This window comes from Canis lupus, chromosome 6 (assembly GCF_011100685.1).
Source record: "Canis lupus familiaris isolate Mischka breed German Shepherd chromosome 6, alternate assembly UU_Cfam_GSD_1.0, whole genome shotgun sequence".
Taxonomy (NCBI): domain Eukaryota; kingdom Metazoa; phylum Chordata; class Mammalia; order Carnivora; family Canidae; genus Canis; species Canis lupus.
Window position 1 is genome coordinate 36,609,706 of NC_049227.1, and position 26,944 is coordinate 36,636,649.

Sequence of the window (26,944 nt, forward strand, 5' to 3'; positions counted from 1 at the left end):
ATGATGGGGCTTGGGGTCTTCTCACTGCTGCTGCCCATCCTGGTGGGCTTGGCCAGCTGCCACCCCATCCCCGGAAGGAAGAACTTCAACAAGCTCCTGCTGATATCCTTCGATGGCTTCCGCTGGAACTACGACCAGGATGTGGACACCCCCAACATGGACCGCCTTGCCCAGGAGGGCGTGAAGGCCAAGTACCTCACACCACCCTTCGTGACAATGACCTCTCCATCCCACTTCACCACCATCTCAGGTAAGTTCTGCTCTGCAGCCAGTCTGCCAGTGCTAGTGGAAGCCTCAGTACTTGTTATTCCCTGAGACAGAGCCCATTCTCAGTCAGCTCTCAGGAGACTGAGGCAGTTCATGCAACTGGAAGAAGCACTAGCTTAGAATATTCCGGTTTTTAGAACCCTACTGGCTACAGGGCACCAGCCTGCAGACAGAATTAGGACCTCTCCAGCCCCCGCTCCCTGCTCCCTGGGCCCCCCTGCCCCTTTACCTTGCCTTATACACAATGGCTTGTGATCTTTTCCAAAACTAAATCATTAAAAGAACTTCATAAAAATAATAAAATATTAAACTTTAAAGAACTCAATTATATTAGATGACTCCCTGGCTTATTATTGAAAAGCTGGAGGGACACCAACGCTCTTTGATTTTTTTTTTTTTTTTTTTGGTGGTTGTTATTTTGTTTTGTTTTCAAAGATTATATTTATTTATGTATTTATTTGAGGAAAGAGAGCATGAGTGGGGTGGAGAGACAGAGGGAGAGGGAGGAAACAGACTCCCTGCTAAGCAGGGGGCTTGATCCCAGGACCCCAGGATCATGACCTGAGCTGAAGGTAAATGCTTAACCAGCTGAGCCACCCAGGTGCCCCACCAATGTGCTCTTTGAAGAGAATTCAAATTTTGTCTTTCTGTGCCCCAGAAAGTCTCATGACCTGGCCCCTGACCCACTGTTTCCTGGCCTCTCTCATCTCTCTTCCCCTCACATGTTTCTCTCCAGATCACAAAGGCCACCTGTCTGTATCTCCACCCAGCCCCCACCTGCCTCAGGGCCTTTGCCCTTGCCAGTCTCCCTAGCTCACCTGGAGCACGTAGTCCGAATGGGGGAGACAAGCAAAGACACTACTAGATCTCATCAATGAGGAGAGGCACTGAGAAGGAAGAAGAGAGTTTCTTCAAGAGAAAACAGCAAGGGCAAATTGACTTGCAGTTGGAGGCAGGGAAAGGCTGAGATGGGACAATTGAACTGAAAACTGAAAGAGACCTCAGGAGACAAAGAGAAAGGAAAAGTGTTCCCATATTCAAGGCTTCTGTGATAGGAAGGAATGTGGTCATTTCAAAATTCCAGTTGCCAAAATGCAAAGGATTTCATTATAGTAAGAATAAGAACAGCTTCCATTTCTCTAACATGGGCCTGAAGCCAGGCATGTGCTAGGTGCTTTGGCTTCAATATCTCCAACACAACAATACTGCAAAGCAAGTGTTGTCCCCATTCCACAGATGAGAAAAACAAAGCTCAGAGAGGCTGAATAACTAATTCATCAGTGACTTGGCCAAGAATTGGGCCAGGGGGAAGCCAGGCCTAGAATGAATATGTCCCTGGCCACATGAAACTAGTTCTGCCCAACTATGAGTCTGGGATCCACAGACCCCTCTCATGGGGTAAAGAGTGGTGCCTGGCAGCATGAGCCTCACCCCTACCCAGAGAACCATTCCTTCGAGTCCAGGGCAGCTCCCGGAGCCTCCAAAATGATACACACACTGCTGGTACCTTTTTTGGGGAGAGGGTTTTATCACTTCCATCAGACTCTCAAAGGGACACTTGAATCAGAAACTTAAAAAATAAAGCTGAATAACCACTCAGAGGGAGATCTGCTGAGAGAGATTTTCCTATATGTAAACTCTTTGAGAAGCAAGTCATTCGGGAACTATTAGTGCCAGGAAGCAGGAACTAAATAGCCCTTTTCTGGAGAAACCGAATGCTACTTCCCAGTGGCATTAACTTCATAACACTTAAAAGATCTCCCATGGGCAGACTCTGGGTCCCTGAACACTGAGAATATGATGGGCACAAAATATTATAAGGCATGCCCACCTTTTATTTATTCCCAGAAGGTCTTCAATGAGAAGATATAAACAGTTAAGAGAAAATTTTTAAAATTATAAAATCACTGCAATTCCTCTCCTACATTCATTGCCAGTGGGAAATGGAAATGGGTACAGTTTTAATGCAGGGTAATTTGGCAAAATCGGGGCAGCCCCCGTGGCCCAGCGGTTTAGCGCCACCTTCAGTCCAGATCCTGATCCTGGAGACCCGGGATCAAGTCCCATGTTGGGCTCCCTGCATGGAGCCTGCTTCTCCCTCTGCCTGTGTCTCTGCCTCTCTCTCTCTCTCTCTCTCTCTCTCTCTCTCTCTGTGTCTCTCATGAATAAATAAATAAAATCTTTATAATTAATTAGGCAACATCAAGTACAATCAGGAACTTACAAATTTTCTTATTTGGCAAATTCAACTTGCAGGACTTTATCCCACAGATATATATCTGCTGGGTAGAAAACGATGTACAGTGTACATACAAAGTTATTCATTGCATTGGCATTTATAACCACAGGAAAAATAGAAACAACCTAACTATCCACCCAAAGGGGAATGGCTAAATAAAATACCAGACATCCATAGAATGTCATAATCTATTACCTTTAAGAGGAAAAATGAAGAAGTTCTTTGTGCCGTGATAGGAAGCTATCTCCAAAATGGATTAAGTGACAAAACCAAGATGCAAAGAATGTGAGTAGCATGCATATATGGGTTCATATAATATGTGTGTGTGTGTGTATATATATATATATATGTGCAATTATTTTTTTAAGATTTTATTCATGAGAGACACAGAGAAAGAGAGGTTGAAACATAGGCAGAGGTAGAAGCAGGCTCCATACAGGGAGCCCGATGTGGGACTAGATCCCAGGACTCCAGGATCTTACCCTGAGCTGAAGGCAGACGCTTAACCGCTGAGCCACCTAGGCGCCCCTATATGCAATTATTTATAGGTGTATAGAAGACCTCTGGATAAATAAACAAGAAATTGATGATACTAGTTCCTCCAGGGAGGGCAGTGGGTGGGAGACTTTGAACTGTACCTCCTGTGTACTTTTTAGATCTTAGACCAAATGAAATGTACTGCCTATAAATAACAAAATGTTATACATCAAATAATCTTTTTAATTAGCTCACTGTGAAAAAAAAAAATGTTCCTTTGAACTCTTTTATTTTTAACCAGACCTGCCATTTATTGAGCAGGTAAACATTCACTCGACTTTGACTTTAAAACAGGTTTTTCACGGAGCCTAGGTTGCTCAGGTTGCCCTCCCTCTTTACAGGCTAGACGTCAGGGGTTCAAAGATGCACAAATCTTTTCTGGGGCAGAGGTAGGATTCAAACTCAGTCCTGGATGGTTACAGTCACTGGCTCTTCAATCCCTTCCCTCCAGCATGACTACAGCCCGCCACCGTCTTTGATTCTAATTAAGTAATCATTCCAAACCCCTCTGAAAGATGTTGCCCACCCTCAGAGATTCCAGGCAATAAGTATATATCCTGAATATGTTGTATTAATAAAACAGAGGCTATCCCAGGCCTAACAAAATCCCCAGCATTTGTCTTCGTGAGCTGGGCTCAAGCAGACCTCTGTCTGACTCTAATGTGAGAAAGAATCATCCATAATAGAAAAAATAATGGATAAAATTCGTACTGTCAGCACCCAAAGACCTCATCAGATTCCAGGGTGTAAGCCTGACACAAACTATGGGAAAGGGGGCTCTCTTAGCTCAATGACTAATTAATTGGTCTTCTTACAAACACCTCTGGGCGATTTAACACAGAAGAGAGAGGAGGAGGAGGAACCTGACACACTGCTTCACATCTCAGCTGCAATACTACGCACAGCTCCAACACAGGCTCAAGTCCAGGAAGCCATGTGGCCATCTCTCTGAGCTTCCTAGACAGAGTTCAAGGGGCAGAGGCCAGGCGATCTCAGGCAAGGACCAAGGTCGGGAGAAGCCATGCCCCAGGCACAAGGATCCATGAGCAAGCCTCCCTTAGATAGCTGACAAAGCTGCCTGGGGCCAGTATGCTGCCCCCCTCCCCCCCCCCCCCCCCCCCGCCGCCATCTGCTGCCCTTATCTCCACGGCAGGGCCTCCTCATGCCAGGGGGCTGTCAGGTGTGTGGATATCTCAGCCCTCACCCCAGAGCCAGGGTCACATGACCCTCATCAATTTCCCCTGCTGCTGGTAAAGAAAGTCTTCCTGGAGAGTTTTAAAGAGTTTCCAACATATTCATTTCTTCATTCAACAATTATTGTTTTAGCATCTCTGTTGGGCCTGGGAGCGGCAACAGTGGCCAACTACATTTAAGTGTCTCCAAGGTCTTGCCACTTCCTAGGGCTTACCTCATGACACAGTCTCATGTCCCCTCTGTTCCCAGATTCCACAGATGTTTTGGGGGGTTTGTTTCCTTTCCTCTGTAGCTCTGCCAGGGAGAGAGATGAAGAGCCCCTTTCTTGTGCCTTTTTGTCTCCTTTCTCTGACAGCTTAAGGAATCAGACAGAGAAAATGTATTCTCACTTGGCTGTGTCCCCACCAAACCTTTTTCTGCACCACCTGCTCCTCTAGCTCCCATAAGGGGCAGAGCTTAGGAGGAATACCCACTTCCCATGCTTTCTCCCTCTCCTTGAAGCAGAGAGGACAGACGTCCTGAACAAAAAACTCAGGGAGGGAGGATTTCTTAAAAACTGGCTATTTATTAAAAATATCCTACCTCATCACCTCTCCACATGAGACAATCTTTACATCCTCACAAAGAATGTATATTTTTCCTCCAAGTATCGGCCCTCCCAGTACCACCTGCAAGAGGGGGAAGTGGGGCCCCTATCTAGAATCAAAGCTCCAAGGTGCAGGGCAGCCCTGGTGGTGCAGTGGTTTAGCACAGCCTGCAGCCCAGGGCGTGATCCTGGGGACCCGGGATCAAGTCCCATGTCAGGCTCTGCATGGTGCCTGCTTCTCCCTCTGCCTGTGCCTCTGCCCCTCTCTGTGTGTGTGTGTCTCTATGAATAAATAAATAAAATCTTAAAAAAAAAAAAAAAAAGCTCCCAGGTGCAAAGCAAGCCCTGGTTCTAGAGGAGACATTTTCTCTCCAGCTCCCCAAAGCTGGGCACAGACCTGCATACTAATTAAAATTAAGTTCATCCCCTCCCTGGTTGAATGAACCATTACTTCCTCCAAGATACTTTTCTTCTAAAAAAAAAGATCGTTTTCTTCTTCCCACCTGGTTTCATCATCCCCACCCCCAATCTTCATCACACACACACACACACACACACACACACACACACAGGAGCTTTGCCACAGCACCTGGAAATTTCTTAAAATAGAATGATGTATTAGTTTTCTATGGCTGCAGAACTAATTATCACAGACTTAACAGCTTAGAACAACACCTTTGTATTATCTCTCCATTTCCATGGGACAGGAGTCAGCACCACTGAGCTGGGGCCCCTGTTCAGTGTGTCACAAAGCTACAATCATGGCGTTGACTGGGATGGGGTTCTCTCCCAAGCTCATGTGGTTGTTTGAAGAATTCATTTCCCTGCAGCTATAGGACTCATGGCAGCTTTCTCCTTTGAGGCTGCAAGAGAGGGCCTCTCTGCTCTAGATCCTCTCTTAAGAGCTCACCTGATTAAGTCAGGCTCACCCTGGATAAACTCTCTTTTGATTAACTCAAAATGAACTGATTAGGGTTCAAGAGATCTGCAGAATCTCTTCAACTTTTCCATGTTCTGTTGGTTAGAAACAAGGCCACAGGTCCCACCCAAGCTCAAGGGAAAAGAGTTATACCAGGCATATATATCAGAAAACAAGAGCCTTGAGGGCCATTTTGGAATTCTGTCTACCATGGACAAGGTCCTTGATGGGGCTCAGATAAACAGGGGGTGAGCATCCGTCTTTGTAGAAAGGCAAAAGGTAACACAGGACACGCCCCCATAGTGAAGCTCCAGAAAGCCTGCAGAATTATGGCTAATCCCTGAACCATAGGAGATAATGGATGTCCACAGAGGCCGGGCTTTCCAATCATAGTGTGTCACCACGTCAGCATTAACTCTTTCTGTTGCTTAGGCAAAAATGATGGGGGGGAGGGGGCTAAGGAAGGGAGGACGGGGAGGAAGAGTATTAATTTGAAAGTAATTATAGTCATTTCCTAGGGCTGCCATAACAAAGTACCACAAGCTGAGCAGCTTAAAACAACAGAAATGTATGGAGTGCCTGGCTGGCTCAGTCAGTGGAATATGTGAGTCTTGATCTCAGGATTGTGAGTTCAAGCCCTACACTGGGTGTGAAGATGATTTGAAGATGAAAATATCTTTAAGGGTTCCCTGGGTGGCGCAGCGGTTTGGCGCCTGCCTTTGGCCCAGGGCGCGATCCTGGAGACCCGGGATCGAATCCCACGTCAGCCTCCCGGTGCATGGAGCCTGCTTCTCCCTCTGCCTGTGTCTCTGCCTCTCTCTCTCTCTCTGTGACTATCATAAATAAATAAAAATTTAAAAAAAATAAAAGAAAAGAAAATATCTTAAAAAAAAAAAACAGAAATGCATTGTTTCACAGTTCTGGAGTCCAAAAGCCTAAAATCAAGCTGTTAATAGAGCTGCATTCCCTCTCAAATCTATAAGGAATCCTTCTGTCTTCCTCACTTCTTGTGGTTCGTTGGCAATATTTGGCATTCCTTGGCTTATAGATTCCATCCTCCACCCAATCCACAGAATTGTCCCTGTGTCTCTGTTTTCACATGGCCATCTTCTTATAAGGACACGAGTCATTTGGATTAGGGGCTGCTGCATGACCTCAACTCTATAGTGGCCCTATTCCCAAATAAGGTCTCATTCTGATGTCTTGGGGCTTAGGACTTCAAGTATCCTTTTTGAGGAACATAGTTCAACCCACAACAGTACTATGAGACGTAATCAATATCTATAGGCATTAATAATCCAAGTCCTCAGAATGATCAATCTCTCTCCTTTCCCCCTCCCTTTCTTTCTCTATTTCTAAGAGTGACCACAAAATTCCCAATATTGGCTTTCATTGGACCAATTTACTTCTCAGAACCAACCTCTGTGGCCTGGGGTGGGGGGTAGAACAATGCTGAACACCCAAGCTAAGACTACATGTCCACCCCCAGGTCAGGGTTAAGGCAACTGGCAAGCACCACACAAATCAGGTGGACTGCAAGTGGAGGCCTGGTGAGTTCTCAGTGGAAAGTCAAGCACCGTTATAAGAGAAAAGAGCAATGGAGGAAGGACTGGCAGGAGGTGCCAAGGTCCACCTCACTAGCCTGATGGTGCTTTTGATGTAGAGATGGAGGTATGCGATCCAGTGCCCCAATACTCAGTCCCAAAAAATCACACCTTCACCTCTGGGACTGCTCAGTGGGCATGGGCTCCCTGTAGATTCAGTAAGCACACGTGCAAACAGCCATCTTCCAGGATGGCCCCCCCCAGTCTCTCTGAACTGTCCCAATTCCCCTCAGATCTCACCAAAATGAAAAGCCATTCTCTGACGGTTAGCAGCTCATTCTCCCAGTTTAAATCACCTGATTCCTTCTCCCTCTCCAGAAGCCTGTACTTACTGCTCCATCACTGGTAATGACAGTGAACATTTTTGCAATCTCAGTTTTTATTGCAAAGTGATTGAGGACCAGTGAGAATAACTTATACTGCTGAAACTAAGGAAATCCCGCCAAGCAAGTGGTGGGTGGATAGGAAGTCTTATGCAGCAGCATATATTTTTCTCCCCCAAGGAACCTACTGAAAATAAGAAGCTATCACCACGTTTCAGACAAAGGCTACAGAAAACGTAAGCTATGATATTATAATTCGGCAATTTTACATCTAGTCAAATAGATATGGATCAGAGGTGAAAAGGGAACTCACGTAACTACAGGATGGTTGAGAATAATAAAAGTGAGGTCCTCTCTGCTCAACATTTTCTCCTTTCCTGAAAGGGTACTCAATGGTAGGTTCCAGCTCCCTACCAGCCAGAAATTAAGTCTTTCCCAATTCCAGAACCCCACCAGGACAACCCCAAAACTAGAGCCACCACTTATAACTGTGTAGATTGTGTACAGCACAATTCTAGGAAGGTTATTTTCATTAACACTATGTTGGTGGTATCCCCTGGAGGTGCACAGGGCACAATTTGCACAAATGATCGATTGCTTACATTCTATCCCAAAATCAATCTATAAGAGGTAAAAATTCTTCATAGATGTCATAACCACTCATGAATCCACCCCTCCTTCTACCTGACATAGGAGTAAAGGAAGCACGGACAAATGTACTTGGATGATCTTTAAGACTAGGGAGGGATTCTCAATATCTCACCACTTACATTTTGGGCCAAATCATTCTTTGTCTTAGGGGGGCTATCCTGTGTGTTGTAGAGCATTTAGCAGCATCCCTAGCCTCTAAGATGCCAGCACCATTCCTCCCCTAGTTGTGATAACAAAAATGTCTCCAGACAAATGTTCCTTGGGGTACAAAATCACCCCCTAGTTGAGAATCTTTGGACTAGACATATAATACACAAATTACATGTAAATCAGAAAGCCAAAGGCAACCCATGTGACACTCTAACCAGTGAAAAACAGAGTCTGAAAGAGGTAAGAGAGGTAGGGAAAGGGAAAGGAAATTAAATCCCTGCTGCTGATAATAATACAAACCATGCAGATGTTGTTGGAAACCTGGATAGAAGATGCCATAAACCTTAATCGGCTCCCATCCTGCTTCCCCAGAAACAACTCTCCACTGAAAAAGTCCTGGAAGTCAACAAACTCCCCAAAACATAGATGAACAAAGCAAAGAAAAACAGATGGAGACAGAAAAGATGTGCTTCCAGCACCAGTCATTTCCACAAGGAGAGAAAAAAGGAAGCCACGAAAATAAAGAAGGCTGGAAAACCAGGATATTTCCTAACTTTTCATTACGCTAATTTCCAACATGTAGAAAAATCAGATGCTGATGCTTCAGGTCTATGGATTACACAGTAGAGGGATCCCTGGGTGGCACAGCAGTTTGGCACCTGCCTTTGGCCCAGGGCGTGATCCCGGAGACCCGGGATCGAATCCCACATCGGGCTCCCGGTGCATGGAGCCTGCTTCTCCCTCTGCCTGTGTCTCTGCCTCCCTCTCTCTCTCTCTGTAACTATCATAAATAAATAAAAAATTAAAAAAAATTTTTAAAAAGTACCATAAGCTGAGTGGCCTAAAAAAAAAAAAAAAAAAAAAAAAAGCTGAGTGGCCTAAAGCAATACAAAGTCTAGAGGCCAGAAGCCCAAAATCAAAATATCAGTGGGCCATGCTCCCTTTACAGGTTCTAGGGGAGAATCTTTCCTTGCCTCTTCAGCTTCTGGTACCTGCCAGCATTCCTTGGTTTGTGGTCACAGCCTTCCAATATCTGCCTGCACGGTCATGTTGCCTCCTCCTTTTCTGTCTGTGTCCCCTCCTCTTCTGTCTCTTATAAGGAAATTTGCCTTTGGTTTTAGAGCCAACATGGGTAAATCTCTTCATGTAATGATTTTCAGGATGATCTCTTCATGTCAAAATCATGAACCAATTACATCTGTGAAGACCTAGTTTCCAAATAAGGCAACATTCACAGGTTCTGGGAATAAGAATATGAACATATAATTCGGTGGGGGGCTCCATTCAGCCCACTATAGTGGTAAGAGGAGAAAATGAAGTGAGAAAAAAATGTAGAGGACAGATCTCATTTCTGTAACAGTGGCCAGTAAGGCAGGACAAGGGTAGAACTGTGTGTTAATAGAGTTCCCAGATGGAACTCAAGTGCAGCTGTCTGCTTCCAGCTATTCAGAGAGAAAGTTTCTGTTTTTGACAGCAGATTAAAGGAAAAGGTGGAGTATGTGAAAGCCCATTCTCTGTTGGCCTAGTTCCTAAGGAATCATGCCTCTGCCTTAGGGCCATTCTCAAGTCTTATTCAAGGATAAAATGACTTATAGATGAGCATAATTAAAAAGCAATGTCAAAAAGCAGCAGCAGCATTTTTCATTTGCACTTACCCATGAGCAAGAGCAGTTTAGTAAAATGGGCTTCTAAGATTTTATATTCTCTGTCCAAAAAATGGCTGCCATCATGAGTCCTCGTGTTGGAGACAAGCCTCAATTCTGTAACAGTAGTTGATAAGGTTTTAAATTTTGATTGGTTCACCTGTCCTCATTTCAAGTACTTTTGCTATGGGTCCAGTAGATTATCAATGGGTGGCACTCTGGTGTGTAAACTTGGGTGAGTGTGGTTTTGAGCTCCAGTGGGGGCTGTCTTCCCATCAGTGTCTTGGCTGTTCTTCTCAATAAGCTTGTCAGCTCAGGAATGGAACACTGGATTGATTTATGGTGGTTGGTTGATGTGATTTGGCAACTGTTTTTTCCTCACTGATTTCATACTAGCTGGCTAACACAACATTTTCTTCTTTGGTTTTGGGAATGTGAACTTAAATGAATCACAAATCAGGAGGAAAATGAAGACATGCTTATAGTCTATATGATAGATTAAAGGAATTAGTGACTAACATATAGCAGTTCCTCAAATTTTTGTTAAAGAAAGAAATGCATTAAAGTGTATCTATGCCCAAATGGACTATCTGTAAATATACACTGTCACACCTGAAAATTAGTAGGTAGGAACAGAGCAAATGTTTAGAGCAGAGGAGGAGGCATGCCCTTATTCAGTTATTAAGTTATGGTATGGATTCTTTTAATCCATTAAAGTATATTTTTTCCCAAATTGACTTTGAACTAAGTTAGTTTCTGTTTACTACTTGTTCAGATCATACCCAGCCATCTGCAAATGGGGCAGAAGTAAGAGGGAGTTTGTTCAATTAAATTCAACAAATATTGTTGAATGTCTAGTAAGGATATAATCCTATGCTTTGTGCCAGGGATATATCAGAATAAACAAGGCACAGCCCTACTCTTAGGAAGTTTATAAACTAATGGAATAAACATATTTGTAGGCAATCATCTGAAATTCAAGAGGAAATGAGATGGATGCTAAATGGAAAGTATACGGGATCCCTGGGTGGCGCAGCGGTTTGGTGCCTGCCTTTGGCCCGGGGCGCGATCCTGGAGACCCGGGATCAAATCCCACGTCGGGCTCCCTGCATGGAGCCTGCTTCTCCCTCTGCCTGTGTCTCTGCCTCTCTGTCTCTCTCTGTGTGACTATCATGAATAAATAAATAAAATCTTTAAAAAAAAATGGAAAGTATAAGCAGGATAGAATGGCATGAGTGCCATGTGTGCCCAGTTCCAATGGTACTCCCTGACTCCTCTGCAATGCAGCAGAGGCACCCATTTCTTGTATGATCTGAAGGCCCATGAAGGTTTGTATTTAGATAGGTGTAAGTCAGGTCTAGTCGTGACCTTAGGATCAGGAAAAAAAAAAGGAATCGCTTTCATCTATCACAAGCCAGGAATAGCCTAGAACATCAGCAAAAACGGAAAAATCTGCAGGTTCTAGAGCAGAGCTTCTGGGCCAAGAATCCAGGACTGAGATGATGAGAAAAAACAAGTTATGAACCAACTCAGCCATTTTTTTCATCATAATCAAAAAAAGAAAAGCCCATCAGCAGTCTTACTGGGTAGATACCAGACCCTATTTTAGTTCAAACTTTGGAACTAACCTCTCAAGTCTTCTAACAATGGCCAAGAGAGTGGTTTGCCCACAACAATATAACTGAACAACACTGTTCGCTTGTTTCCAAGTGCATACCATGTGAGAAGTTTAGATCATTAACAAAAAAAAGCACTAAGCAAACCCAGGCTACATAATCCTTTCAGCAAGGTAACTGACAATGGGTACAACTGGGGCAGGATATTATAAAACCATCTCTATCTACTTCTGCCCAAGCAGTGAACTGCTTAGTTTTAATAGTTAAAAATCACAGCAAATACAGTTGACATTTGAACAATATGGGGGTTACTGAAGGTGAAGCCCCACACAGTTGAAAAATCCATGTATAACTTTTGACTCCCCAAAAACTTAACTACAGATAGCCTACCATTGACCAGAAGCCTTACTAATAACAGGGATGATTAATATGTCTTATATATGCATAATAGTCTATATTCTTACAATAAACTAAGCTAGAGAAAAGAAAAAAATTTTTAAAGATTTTATCTATTCATGAGAGACAGAAAGAGAAAGGTAGAGGGAGAAGCAGACTCCCCGAAGAGCAGGGAGCCCAAGGTGGGACTCAGTCCCAGGGCCCTGAGATCATGACCTGAGCCAAAGACAGACACCTAACCAACTGAGCCACCCAGGCTCCCAAGAAAAGAAAATGTTATTAAGAAAATCATAAGGAAGATAAGATACATCAACAGTACTGCAGTGTATTTATCGAAAACAACCTGGCGTATAAATGAACCCACACAATTCAAGCCTATATTGTTCAAGGTTGAACTGCATTTGCTCTTGCCTTCCACCAGGCTCCAGCATCACCTCTTCTGTGCAGCCTTCCCTGAACCCCTTTTCTGTGTTCCCAATGCACTTTGTTCGGCGTCTATTGAAGTGTTGATCACCAGCTATGTCAGGAAACAACAGCTGTTAAAACACAGAAATCCTTTCATGCTAGCTCAAGAGAAACAACTGCCCTGCAAGGCTCTAACAGGCAAACTCAAGCAAGGGAACCAAATGAGAGACAGAGAAAATAGAAAACAGAGTGAAAGAAAGCAGACCTTATGTTTCTGGTTCTCAAAAGCCTAGTGTCTTCTAATCAGCCCCAAGAACTCTCTTGTCTCTGCTCTACTCACTCACAACCAGTTTTCTCTTTTTGCTCCGAGCCCACCATGAGCTGATTAGCTACTGCATCTCTTGGTTTAAGTCTTGAAAGAGAGAATTGGGTTTCTCACCAACCAATTGAATGTGGGAAAGAGATGTCATGTGGTAAAAATATGGTGCCTAGCCCTGCCTCTCAGCAAGGCCCATTCCTAGGGGAGGTCTTTTTTTTTTTTTTTTTTAAGATTTTATTTATTTATGAGAGACACCAAGAAAGAGAGGCAGAGACAAGGCAGAGGGAGAAGCAGGCTCTATGCAGGGAGCCTCATGTGGGACTCGATCCCGGGACTCCAGGATCACGACCTGAGCCGAAGGCAGATGCTCAACCACTGAGCCACCCAGGCATCCCTCCTAGGGGAATTCTAAGAGAAGGTACCTGTGAGCATTACAGGCACCCCAGAACATCCTTTATCTCTTTTTAACTCTCTCCCCCCATCCCTTAGACTGTAAATGCTATGGCACAATCAAGGACAATACTTGGCTCAAAATGTTTGAGAAAGAGAGGATTTGGATCAAACACTGGACTTGATGGTTTCCCAAATTCACCCTGCAAGTGTTTGAGATATAAACAAAGGTCTCTGAAAATCAAGAGAAAGGAATCAAATCTAGCTGGCTTGGTTCCCACACCTGAAACGCTCAGTTGAGTGAATGCGCCTTGCCATAACTGGTATGGTGTGGAAGTAGGCATTATACCCAGATTTTTTTTTATTTTATTTATTTATTCATGAGAGACAGGGAGAGAGAGGCAGAGACACAGGCAGAGGGAGAAGCAGGCTCCATGCAGGAAGCCCAACGTGGGACCCAAACCCAGGTCTCCAGGATCACACCCTGGGCTGTAGGCAGGGCTAAACCACTGAGCCACCTGGGCTGCCCTATACCTTGATTAAAGCATAAGTAGCAAGCACCAGGAATCATGTTCTCTAGGAGAGCTCATCCTACTTCCTATTTAACCTGCGTAATTGCCCACATCGCAGACATGTAAATGACATGGATGACAGACTGTCAGAATGGATAAAGCCAGAAAGGCCCTTGGAAATCATCAACCCTTTCATTTTTAAAAAAGATTTATTTATTCATGAGAGATACAGAGGTGGGGGGCAGAGACATAGGCAGAGGGAGAAGCAGGCTCCCCACAGGGAGCCCATGTGGGACGCGGTCCCAGATCCGAGGATCACGCCCTCAGCGGAAGGCAGATGCTCAATCGCTGAGCCACCCAGGCGTCCCTCAACCCTCTCCTTTTATGGAGGGGAAGACTGATTCCCAGGGAGAGAGCAGGTGCTTACAAGAGCCAAACTAAGGTGTCCCACCTCTGAAAGCAGCCCCCTCTGTGCCATTGCACTGCAGGGAGGACAGCGTCATCTGACCCAAGTGAAACCAGTTCCTTTGCTGCTACTGGAACTCCAGGCACGATCAACAGTGTTGCCTTCACACAGCTTTTCCAGTCCGGTCCCTGACTCTCTCCAGAGTTGAAAATGCAATTTTAGTAAAACTGCTGCTCTCTGCAGCTGTTCATTTCTTAGCATTTCCCATCCTTTGTCTTGTTCTGCCCACATTCCAGAACTGGCCCTTAACCAGGATAAAGAGCCTTGAGCAGTAGGAAGGAGGAACCAAGGGGCAGTGAAATGTCTTCTGGGTCATTGCTGGTCCCAGCTGCTGGCTGGATTTAGAACATGCCTTTTAAGTGTCAGAGTGGAAATAACCCAAACACCATGGAGACAGTTCCCTTTGTGCAATTACTGGGACTAGCCATGCCACAGAATAGAAGGGTCATACTCCCTGAACTCATTTTAGGTTAGGTGTTTGAAACTTGGGTGACATCTCTTTGAGGGAAAAATGGATTCTATTATTGGTTCCCAGAGTAGTCTACTTAACTGATATCATAATTGACCTCTGGGTCCCAGAGCCTGGAAGACAGAATTACTGGAGGGAGAAGTTTCTGTGCCTGCAGCATCCTCTGCTTCTTTCAATCCCTCCTCCAAATCCCCCAGTGTCTTTGGGCACCCAAGCTTCCCCAGATACTGAAGTACTCCAGGTTTTGATGGCTACCTGCTCTCCCTTTGGTCACTCAGAGGAGCTGCTATCAACCCAGATTTTGGAGTAATGAGCAGTCTGCTAGAACTAATCCACATCCATATGTGAATGGCTAATAGCCCCTGAACCAGTAGTCTGACATGTCAGTGGGCACTAGAACCACCTGGAGAGCTTGTCAAAATGCAAGTTCCCAGACCCCACCCAAGAGGTGTGAATTCAGCAAGGCCTAGAAGGAGACCAGGGAATTTGTGATTTTTAACAAGTAGTTCAATTGATTCTAATGTTGGCAGTATAAAATACCATGGATAAATACTAGACTAGGTGAATTGACAGATGTTTGTCACTTTAGGGTGATTTGCTCTTTACTGGGCAGGAAGAGTCACCTAGAACAGAATCCAGGATTTACAAGTTAAAAAAAAAAAAAAAAAAAGGCAAAAGCAAGCTATTCCCTGGATGATTTGACCCTGTACTTCCGTTTCATCTGCTGTGATATGGCACAGCTCAGCCATGAGAAAGTTTGGACACTATAACAAGGAGACAATTCATTGTAGATTTCAAAAGGCTTCCATTACTCATTCCCGAGGCTCTAAAAGTTCTTGCCTACTTGGGCCCCACCTATCCATAACAAAGTACTCTCACCTGTGGTGTTTCACCCCACTCCTGACATACGGTATAGCAGAGGGATTAAGAGCCCAGACTGCAATGCTCAACACCACCAGTCATTCAGGAAATGCACATCAAACCCAACAAGATACCATTGCACATCCACTAGGTTGGCCATAACCAAAAACAGGAAGATAACAAGTGTTGATGAGGATGTAGAGAAACTGGAACTGCTAGACACTGTTGGTGGGAATGTAAAATGGCACAACCACTACGGAAAATAGTCTGGTAGCTCTTCAAAACATAGAGTCACCATGTAACCCCAGCAATTCTATTCTGAGATATATACCCAAAAGAATTGAAACCAGATACTTATATATGAATGCTCATAACAGCATTAGTCACAATAGCCAGACAACCCAGAAACAACCTAAATGTGCATCAATGATGGATGCATAAACAAATTCTGGTCTATTCATACAATGGAATATTATTCAGCCATAAGAAGGAATGCAGTACAGGGCAGCCTGGGTGGCTCAGCGGTTTAGCACCGCCTTCAGCCCAGGGCGTGATCCTGGAGACCAGGGATTGAGTCCCATGTCAGGCTACCTGCATGGAGCCTGCTTCTCCCTCTGCCTGTGTCTCTGTCTCTGTCTCTCTCTCTATGTATCTCTCATGAATAAATAAATAAAATCTTTAAAAAAAAAGGAATGAAGTACAGATATACGCTACAACATAGATGAACCTAGAAAATATGAAGCTAAGTAAAAGAAACTAGACACAAAAGGTCATATATTGTGAGCTTTCATGTCTATGAAATGTCCAGAGCAGGTAAATCAATAGAGACAGAAGCAGATTAGTGGTCAATAGCGGTTGGGGGAATGGAGGACTGGAGAGTGACTGCTAATGCGTAGTTTCTGCGTAGGGTGATGAACATGCCTTGGAACTAGAAAGAGATGATTAGGGATGCCTGGGTGGCTCAGAGGTTGAGCATCTGCCTTTGGCTCAGGGCATTATCCTGGAGTCCTGGGATTGAGTCCCGCATCCCGCTTCTCCCCCTGCCTATGTCTCTGCTTCTCTCTGTGTGTGTCTCTCATGAATAAATAAGTAAAATCTTAAAAAAAAAAAAAAAAGAATGAGATTATTATTGCATGACATTGTGACTATACTAAATGATACTGAATTGTGCACTGAAAATGTTAATAGCTGGGATGCCTGGGTGGCTCAGTTAGTTAAGTATCTGCCTTCAGCTCAGGTCATGATCCCAGGGTCCTAATATAGAGCCCTGCATTGGTCTCCCTGCTCAGTGGGGAGCCTGCTTTTCTCTCTCTCCCTCTGCTGCTCCCCCTGCTTGTGCTCTCTCTCTCTCTTTTTCTTTCTGTCAAATAAATAAATAAATTCTTTAAAAAACAAAATGTTAATGGTTAATTTTATCTTATGTGAATTTTACCTATTAAAAAAAGTATGGGCTGTGGCCAAGCCTCCTGGATTCAAAGCCCAGTTCTGCTACATGATTTTGAGCAAACTCTGCGCCTGTTTCCTTAAAGAGAGAACTCTCTAAAGGAGGGGCTATGATAGTAGCCACCTTGCAGGGTTGTTGGGAGCATTAGATGAGTTAATGTCCCTACATCTTAGCTTATGACATGGTGGTAAATATGTGCCATGATTTCATCACACAAACCCTATATGCTAGTATTCAGGCAACCGAGGCCAGGCAGGTTAGGGGCTTGTTTAAGTTCACACATCAAGTTCAAAAGCCAAGTCAGGGTTGGCATTCAGCTCTCTTGGACTCTAGGTCCATGCTTTTCCACTGTTGACCATCCAATTTTATTCCTGATCAGGGATCTTGACCCCAAAGCCCTAATCCCTGACAGAAGCACAACTTCTTTCAGTGCCCCTAAGTGTGGTCTACCTACAAGGCAGAAACCATAAAGCAACAATGGTTTTTGCTTCTTCCCAGCTGAGGGTTTTGGCCATCCTAAGGGGACTTTACCCACCAGCAGCCTGGCAATGACTGAGCCAGTGAAGAGCTTTCCCTTCTCAGTTTCCATGACTATCAAGTTCTAGTCACAAAATGTCCTGCCTTGATTTAACTGGGAAATAGGAGAAATCATCACTATCTTATTACAATCACTAGGGTCACCCAGAGGATTCTGTCCCAGCAGGTAAGGAAGTGGACTCTGCTATCCCCATGGATCTTTTGGTTCACTCTTTAGACTGACCCCCAACATGTACTCCCCTTTTCCTTGGCACAATGTAAGGTTACAGGTTTTTTCTGTATCTGGTTCATTCTTATGTTTTCAAGAATAATCTAGCTTAATCACATTCCTCAATATCTGCCTTCCCTCTCTAAGGAGAGAGAAAAAGGTCTATACCTAACTATGTCAGAAATCCTTCCTAATTCCATTGTTTTCCTCAAACAGCATGGGAGTCCTAGGAAAATCCCTGTGATGTTTCCCAAGAATTGGGCCCACTGGATATTCAATATTGAATCAGATCATTGCCAGCAGAAGACAAGGAAAATCATTCCATAGGAAATATCCAAATTCCAGGCTCTTACCTTCTGGACACAGAATAACCCAAGTAACCTGGCCTCCCCATGCCCTGCCTTCCCTCCCACATCAGGCTCCACAGTCAATACCAGCTTCCTCCAAGACTGTGAGGTCTGTTCCAGGGAGTAGATCCAATCTGGCAGTTGTGAGATACAATTAGCCCTTCCTTTATGGCCACCAACATTTGCACCTCCAGAAAACCAAGTCTGAAGCTCCAGGGCAGCCACCCAGAGCAGCAATCCCCCAGAAGAAGTAGGCCAACCAGAAGGATGTTGGGGGAGATCTTAAGATCACTTTGATACCCCCGGCAGTATCCATTCATAGAACTTACCAGCACCTTCCCTCTTTCATTCCCAAGGTCGCTGGATTGAAGATCATGGTGTGATTCACAACATGATGTTTAACACAGAGACACGCTGGAAGTACTCCTTCAAGACTACACAAAAGAAGACTGAGTGGTGGGACAATGGTGTTCTCCCCCTCTGGATCACAGCCCAGAGACAGGTACTATCAGAAACCCTGGTTTGACTTCCAGGGACACTGCTTCTCATTCCTATGCATGTGGGACGGGGGTTAGAAGCTGTGATCTTGGACAGCCCCGGTGGCGCAGCGGTTTAGCGCCGCCTGCAGCCCAGGGCGTGATCCTGGAGACCCTGGATCGAGTCCCACGTCGGGCTCTCTGCATGGAGCCTGCTTCTCCCTCTGCCTGTGTCTCTGCCTCTCTCTCTCTGTCTCTATGAATAAATGAATAAAATCTTTAAAAAAAAAAAAAGCTGTGATCTTGAGAAAGTGACTTAACTTCTCTAAACATGTTACCCTAAATGTTTAATGGGAATAACAATGATGTACTTATTTAATAGATTTGATGTAAGTATTAAATGAAATATGCATTTAGCCATTATCGACGGATGAGTCTTTTGAGGGCAGAGTCTAGCTTAAACATGATTGTACCTCCAGGGCTCACCCTAGGGTCTGAATTCAGCAGCTCTTTCAGAAATAACTGTTTATACACTGGCCTCAGACTTAAGCATAAAAGCCCTTAATAATGAAGTTGACCATTTAATGAATCTTCAGACCATGAAAAACTCTGAGAACATTCACTTGAAAGGATTCCAGTGGCCATTTATTATTGCTTCAAAAAGGCAGACATCAGAGCTGCATGTTTAAGTCCCCGTCCCAAATCTTCTGTCAGCTTCGTGTTTTCTTAATCAGCTTCCACAATCATCACTTCAGAGTAGAACCTCCTCGTCTTCCCCAAGATACTAACCTTTGCTCCAAAGGTCCCCTTTTCACTGGCACTTCATCCCTGTGCTCCAACATACACAGGCGTGTCATGCAGCAAGGTAGTGCTGTTGCAGCTCAGAATGCAGGTTGTGGACTTAGACTCCCGGAGCAGAATCTGGCCAGCTCCACCCTTGTCCGCCTGTGTGACCTTGGGCAAAAACCTCTTTTCTGTGCTTGATTTGCCCCACCCATAAAATAAAGATTATCAGAGTCCCTGCTTCTTAAGCTCATTGGGAAGGTTAACTGAGATAATGCATATAACATGCTGAAAACAAAATGTTCAAAAATTCTTAGTCATTAAAGGAGGCTGAATCATTATAGTGCTTCAGCTGGTCACTACAGCTCTAAGCTAGAGCCATCCGATAGAACTTTCCTTGATGATGGACATGTTCTACTGCACACTGTCCAACATGGAAGCCACCAGCCACATAGGATTATTGAGCCTTTGAAATGTGACTAATGAGACTGAAGAACCAAAATTTTAATTGCATTTAATTTTTATTAATTTCAATTTAAATCTAAATACCACGTGTGGTTAAAGGCTACAATATTGGGCAAATTAGCTCTCAGGGAATCATAGGGGATTGTCAATGAGTCTACTTCAGCTCCATCTTTCCCCTGTCAGGCTCTAGACTCTTTCCTCTTCTGTCACTTTTTTTTAAAAGATTTTATTTATTTATTCATGAGAGACACAGAAAGAGAGGCAGAGACACAGGCAGAGGGAGAAGCAGGCTCCATGCAGGGAGTCCAAAGCGGGACTCAATCTCAGGACCCCAGAATGACGACCTGAGCCGAAGGCGTAGGTCAACCACTGAGCCATGCAGGTGCCCCTCTGTCACATTTTTTTAACTTTGAGGCAGAGATCATGCAAATTAATCCTGTCCCCCCCGCCAAAAAAAAAATAGCATTCATAACTTTACTATATGTGCCTAGTACTGACTTAAGTGCTTTACATTTATTAATTTATAATAGTTCTTTGGTAGGTGCTTTGACTATGCCCATTTAACAGGGAAGTAAACTGAAGCCGAGAGCACTGCCATAACTTCTCAAAGTCACAAAGCTATCAAAAGGCAAAGCTGAGATTTGAATTCATTCTGGGTTCAGCAACTCTTAACTCTTAACCATAACATATTACTTCTTTGGCTAATACATTTAGCCGTGGATTTCATAGTGAATCACGTATTTGTCTTGCTGCTAGGGAGGTGTGGGCAGTCTTCATTAATTCACTGTTCAAAACCCAGGACCTCCCTAGTCTCTTGGTATGGTATTTATTCATTGATATGAGGCTTCTGGTAGCATTCTTTCCTGTAGTTTTTCTTATTCATGGTTCTTGTCTCATTGCCACTTGTTTTTAGGACTTTGTTTCCTTCTGCTCAATTCATACTCAGAGTGTTCTTCCTCTTTGCTGAATTCATAAGTGGTTGTGCAAAAACAGGATCTGGTGCAGGGCCAGGTGACTGACAACATGCCATGTGTTTGGCAAGTGAAAGTCAAGCTGGTATATCTCATTCTACCATTGACATCCTGCCATGGGACAGGACCATTGGCCAGCTCCTTGAGGAGTTGCCAGGAAAGCTGCCTCAATCAGAGCAAACCTATGGCCCCAGGTCAGCCTCCCAGTAACAGTATACCAACTGCCTTAAAGGTTATTCAGGAGCCCATCTATTAGGGGAGTGGCCTGACTTGTATGCATCACTGGGAAAATCCATCCTTCTCCTGAGTCTCTTCCAGGCAGGCTTGGTGGAGATTGAGGCATTCACCTTTAATAGGACTAAAATGTTTTCCTTCCATGACACTAATGCTTCCAGAGTCCATCAAGATACATAAGAATTGACATGCCTTGTGGATGATGCCTAAAAAATAGGATTCCTGGCCACATTTGTTTCCATAATTCACAGCCCAGGAACATATCCAGACTCCAGAAAGACTTCGCTAATGGTCAGGGTATGAAAAAAGATGCTCCATTTTAGAGCAAGCTTGGATTTTAAATGAGCATGCCTGGTAACTGAACATGACTAATGACTGAAGTGGTTCACCAAGTTCAGAAGTCCTAATCCTCAGAGAAAGGCAGGCACCCATGACTTAAAGACCCAGGAAAACCAGGGCAGCCCCAGTGGCTCAGCGGTTTAGCGCCACCTTCAGCCCAGGGTGTGATCCTGGAGACCCAGGACAGAGTCTCACGTCAAGCTCCCTGCATGGAGCCTGCTTCTCCCTCTTCCTGTGTCTCTGCCTCTCTCTCTCTCTCTCTGTATCTGTCATGAATAAATAAATAAAATCTTTAAAAAAAAAAAAGGCCCAGGAAAACCATAAAAACCTAGCAGCATGTTTTACCTCTCTATGGAGGACCTATAGAGCATAGTAAGGAGTGAAATGGAAGGGAATGTTCTGAGTGACATCCCCATGGCTGCCAAGAGTCTCTATCAGGACCATTGTAGGCTACAACTAAAAGGGGATTTGGAGAGAGGGTGGGGAGGGCAGCTACAGCTATCACTGTAAGCCAGGTCTCCTAGACTTGGAAGAGCTGTGAGCAAGATGATGCCAGCTGCTTTTGCCTAGAGCATTAATAACAAGATAATTCATCCCAATATTGACCCAAAGCATGTCTTTATTATGCATCAAAAGGCTCTAAGAATAATAATCTGACCTCCAAAAGGGTGTGGAAGGGGAGAAAAATAGAATCTTGGCCACCTGTCTCCTTCCGTTCAGTGACTCCTCTGGAGCACAGAAAAGCAATGAAAACACTCAGAATCAACCTTGACTTCTGAATATCACATACATGGAGTCCATCTCTTTCCACTCAATCACTTCCTAAAAGGAGAAACTAACTCCTTTCCCTAAACCACACATACTTCCCACCAAAGCACAACCATGATGAAATATGTTCAAGGAAAAAAAAAAAAAAGAAAGAAAGAAATATGTTCAAGGGCCTTCCTTTTTTTTTTTTTATTATTATTTTTTTTTATTGGTGTTCAATTTACTAACATACAGAATAACACCCAGTGCCCGTCACCCATTCACTCCCACCCCCCGCCCTTCTCCCCTTCCACCACCCCTAGTTCGTTTCCCAGAGTTAGCAGTCTTTACAAGGGCCTTCCTAAAACAAGTTCACCTTGTGACTTTCACTCTATCCTAAAGGAAGACAAGACAAAATGCAAAATCAAACTGAAACTTCTGTTCTAATGATTAGTTCTGAGAAGTTTGGTGGACTCTGTTCAAAACCCAAGGATTTTGCCCATAGGAAGTACCAACTCTCGTTTTAAAAAAGCAACTTAAGAGTAATAGCCACATTGATGCAACACTACACTAAGGAAGAATAATGAACCTAATAAAACCAGCGATTTTCCAATTGCTATTGCTACTGGAAACACTGATTATGCTAATTAAAGGGTAGAATAGTAAATACCCACTCTTTTGCATCCTATTAAGTGCTCAGATTATTTCTCAGAAGTATTTGTTGAAAATAGCACTTTTGATTATCACAGGTCCCAAATAAGCAGAATTGTGTGAGTGTGTGTGTGTGTACACACACTCAAACATGCATTTCTCTCTGTAGCTTCTTCCATGGAGCAGTATAACTCTTAAAATCCCTATAGGACAAAATGAAAAAAAAAATCATAGTTTCCTAAGGCTACAGCTTGAGATATCTTTAAAGAAGGTGTGCGTTGTAGGACGCCTGGGTGGCTCAGCGGTTGAGCATCTGCCTTCAGCTCAGGGTGTGATCCCATGGTCCTGAGATCGAGTCTCACATCAGGCTCCCTGCATGGAGCCTGCTTCTACCTGTCTCTGCCTGTCTCATGAATAAATAAATAAAATATTAAAAAAAAGAAGGTGTGCATTGAGAATACAGCACAAGAAACCAATTTCAAGTTGGGAACACCTGAGATTTAACATGGAAACATCAAGAAGTCAACCGGATATGTAGAGCTGCCTAAGTCCCTCATAATGTTAATGTCAGTTTATTCTAGATAATAAAATAGCCAGTCAAACTATGTTCTACAAAATGTTGAAAGTTTTATCCTTCCAGCCAATTCCATACTTCAGAGCAAAGTCAATTTATATGTAAGTTAAACAAAGTACCATCGCTAAAAACTGAGAATTATGAGTAATGCCAATCAGAAATGCAATAAATAAATATTAGAGGATTTGCAAGTTAAAGCAACCATAGAAATTCTATTATCAGAAATGAAAATGTGTTGCCTGAAGAGATTACAAATAAGATGCTAGAACCCAAAAAAGAAAGAGCTTCTGTAACTATTTCCATAAGTTAATCAGAAGTGAGAATAGGATGGGTTTTGCACCCATAAAAGCAGATGCAATTCATGCATTCATTCAACATGTATTTAACCAACAATTACCACCTACTGTAAGCCAGGCTTCTTCTGGGTCCCAGGAAAAGAGCAGTCAATAAAATCAACATGGTCCCTGATCTCATGGAACTCACATTCTGAGAGAGGGAAAAAGACAGTAAACAAGAAACATATTAAGATAATTTCAGATTGGGTAAAGTGCTTTAGAGAAAATAAAACTAAACCACATGATAGAAAATGAATGCTGGAGGGCAGAGGATACAATATTTCACCTATAGCTATAAATAGCAGAGCTTCTGGGCCTTGCACAGTATTTAGTATTAAGACTTCTGTCTTGGGATGCCTGGGTGGCTCGGTGGTTGAGCATTTACTTTTGGCTGAGGTCATGATCCCAAGGTCCTGGGATGGAGTCCCGCCCCAGGCTCCCTGCAGATAGCCTGCTTCTCCCCCTGCCTATGCCTCTGCCTCTGTGTGTGTGTGTCTCATCAATTAATAAATAAAATCTTTTTAAAATAAAAGACTTCTGTCTTATTTCAAGTTTCAGGGATTTGGTACATGTAAGGCATTGAGGGAGAGTTCTCAGGAGATAGGAGTGAGGGAAACTGAAAGGGCAGAAGGTAAGTGAGATGTGATCACAGTTAGAGACCAGCTTCAGCCTAATCCCACAAAGACCTTGGAGCATAAATTGCACCTCCATGGTATCCCAACCTGAGGCAAGGAAGCTGGTCTTTTGTCCTCCCAACAGTCAATCACTGGCCATGGGCAGCTAGGAGTGAAGGAGCATTATAGAACACCTTCCCAGGTGAGGCAAGATTTGGTCACTTGGCTGAAAGTCTGAAGGTAATTTTCTGGAATGTGGAGCAGCTGAAGTGAATGCGAGCACAATGGTCCTGTAAGAGGATCTGGGTAGAAAGCCAACAGTATCCCCTACAACTTCCAAATTGCTTTCCTGCTTCTCTCTCTCTCTCTCTCTCTCTCTCTCTCTCTCAAACAGTACATTGGAAGTTCTGTCATTACTCTTGGTCATACTTTTCTGCTCGTTTGTTGACCAATTAGCCACAACCCAGGTGCCATTATCCCAAAATTATTCCTGGTCATTTATTCTCCATTCCAAATCAACACACTGATGCCACCATCATCCTTGGTTCTCCTAAAACCAATGAACTTTTGAGTTTTTCAGAACATCAAAATCTTGGCTGATACAGGAAGTGTCACAGTACATTCTTCAAGTTAATAGCTTTGCTAAGACAAAACAAAGTACTTGCTCCCCAAATGAGGTCATTCATTCACTAAACCAAAAATCCATTGAGCCCCCACTATGTACATGTCCTGGTGGAGGAGCTCCTTTACAACAGGACTTATTTAGTGAGATGTGTCCATCTCATTGTTAGCTCATCGGTGAGCATATATAATTCTTTTTCCTAACAATTTTACCAAGCTTTGTCAAAAGCCACCTTTCTGCTGAAGTGGATCACTGAAGAATATTTTCATGACTTTGCAATCATGTATGTTGTTAAAAATAACCCCACTTTTGGTCCAAAGCCTTCCTCTGGCCCTTTCTCCTCCTACTCAGAAGTCCCAAGATCAAATTTCATTGGCTCTGACTGAGACATGGGCCCAAGACTGAACCAACTGCTGTGGCCAGTGGATGCAATATCCTCTGCCACAATCACATCCCACCTCTGGAGCCTGATGTGAAATCCACACATCCCAAACCAGCCAGAAGCAAGGGCAGAGTCTCTAAGGGAAGTGAGGGTTCTCTAAACCAGCAGAAGTGGAATGGGTGCTGGGCAAACCTATTAACTATCCTCTACACAATTTGGGGAAGGCTTTGTGGTGGTTTGCTAGAGCTGGAGGCAAAGAAAAGAGTGCCTACCACATGCAAAACATAATCCCAACACTTCATCTTGAAGTTATCTGGCTTAATCCTCACAAAAATACAATCAACTTTTTGGCATTTTATATGTAGAAACACTGAACCATAAGATATTAAAGAACTCACTCACCATCACCAACATAGAAAGTATCATTTTTCCTCCACTCCAAGGCACTTTTTTTTCATTTTACCATCTCTAAAGTTGGAGTGCATCTTACAATCAGTGGAGTGTTGTGGATTAACAGGCAGCATTTTGGGGATCCCTGGGGGGTTCAGCAGCTTAGTGCCTGTCTTTGGCCCAGGGCGGGATCCTGGAGCCCCGGGATTGAGTCCCACGTCGGGCTCCCGGCATGGAGCCTGTCTCTCCCTCTGCCTGTGTCTCTGCCTCTCTCTCTCTCTCTATGTCTATCATAAATAAATAAAATATTAAAAAAAACAGGCAGCAGTTTTCTTCTAGGAGCACGTAAAATAATAGCATGTCTTGCAACAAACAGTGTTGTAGATTTGATGAGATCCTGGTGAAGCCAGGAATGAAGTCCAATCCCATCTGACTCCAAAGCTCACGTGTTCTCTATGCCTTTGGACTAGGGCAGGGACATCAACAACTTAAGCTTTGCCTATTATTACAAAGATATAAGAAACAGCCCTAATAGAATTCTCTTCCTGTGTTTACAGGGGAGGAAGACAGCATCATTCCACTATCCTGGGGGAGGTGCAAAGTACAAAGGGGAGGCTGTTCAGCGGTCCCTGGTGGAGTCTTATACTCACCCAGATAGCAACGAGACAGAGTGGAGGGAGAACATTGATATTGTCATGAACTGGTTCACCAAGGAAGACTTTGACTTTGTTACTCTGTACTATGGAGAGCCAGATAACGTGGGACACAAATTTGGGCCTGAGACAGAGAACAGACGAGTGATTATTCAGCAAATCGACAGAACTATTGGGTACCTGGTGGAAGCCATTGAGAGGCACAGCTTGACCAACCACCTCAATGTCATCATCACATCAGACCATGGCATGACTACTGTAAAAAAGAAACCCAATGTCACTGAGATCCTCTTGATTGACTACATCAAGTTCAACGACTCGGTCAAGTTTGATATCGTGGACTATGGTGGCTTTGGGATGCTCCTGCCCAAACCAGGGCAAGAGGAAGCTCTTTACCAAGCGCTGAAGAATGCACACCCTCACCTCAATGTATACAAGAAGGAGGAATTCCCAGAACGCTTCCATTTTGCCAAACACAAGCGGGTCCTGCCAATCTTGATGTATGCCGACTCTGGTTATAACATCAATGGGGTGAGTTGATTCTAAAATGAATAAAGTCATCTTGGGTCTGGGAGACAGCCTCTAGAGAGAAAGAGTTCTGAAAAAAAAACTAAAATATAAGCGG

The 26,944-nt window shown here is 43.8% G+C and overlaps 1 protein-coding gene across 1 annotated transcript; it reads left to right on the top strand.

The window, feature by feature from the left end:
- Positions 1-26,859, top strand: LOC119872302 (ectonucleotide pyrophosphatase/phosphodiesterase family member 7-like). Its single transcript, XM_038538932.1, has 3 exons — positions 1-250; positions 18,440-18,585; positions 26,224-26,859. The coding sequence occupies exons 1-3, from the start codon at positions 1-3 to the stop codon at positions 26,857-26,859; spliced, it is 1,032 nt and encodes a 343-aa protein (XP_038394860.1).
- Positions 26,860-26,944: the final 85 nt, after the last annotated feature.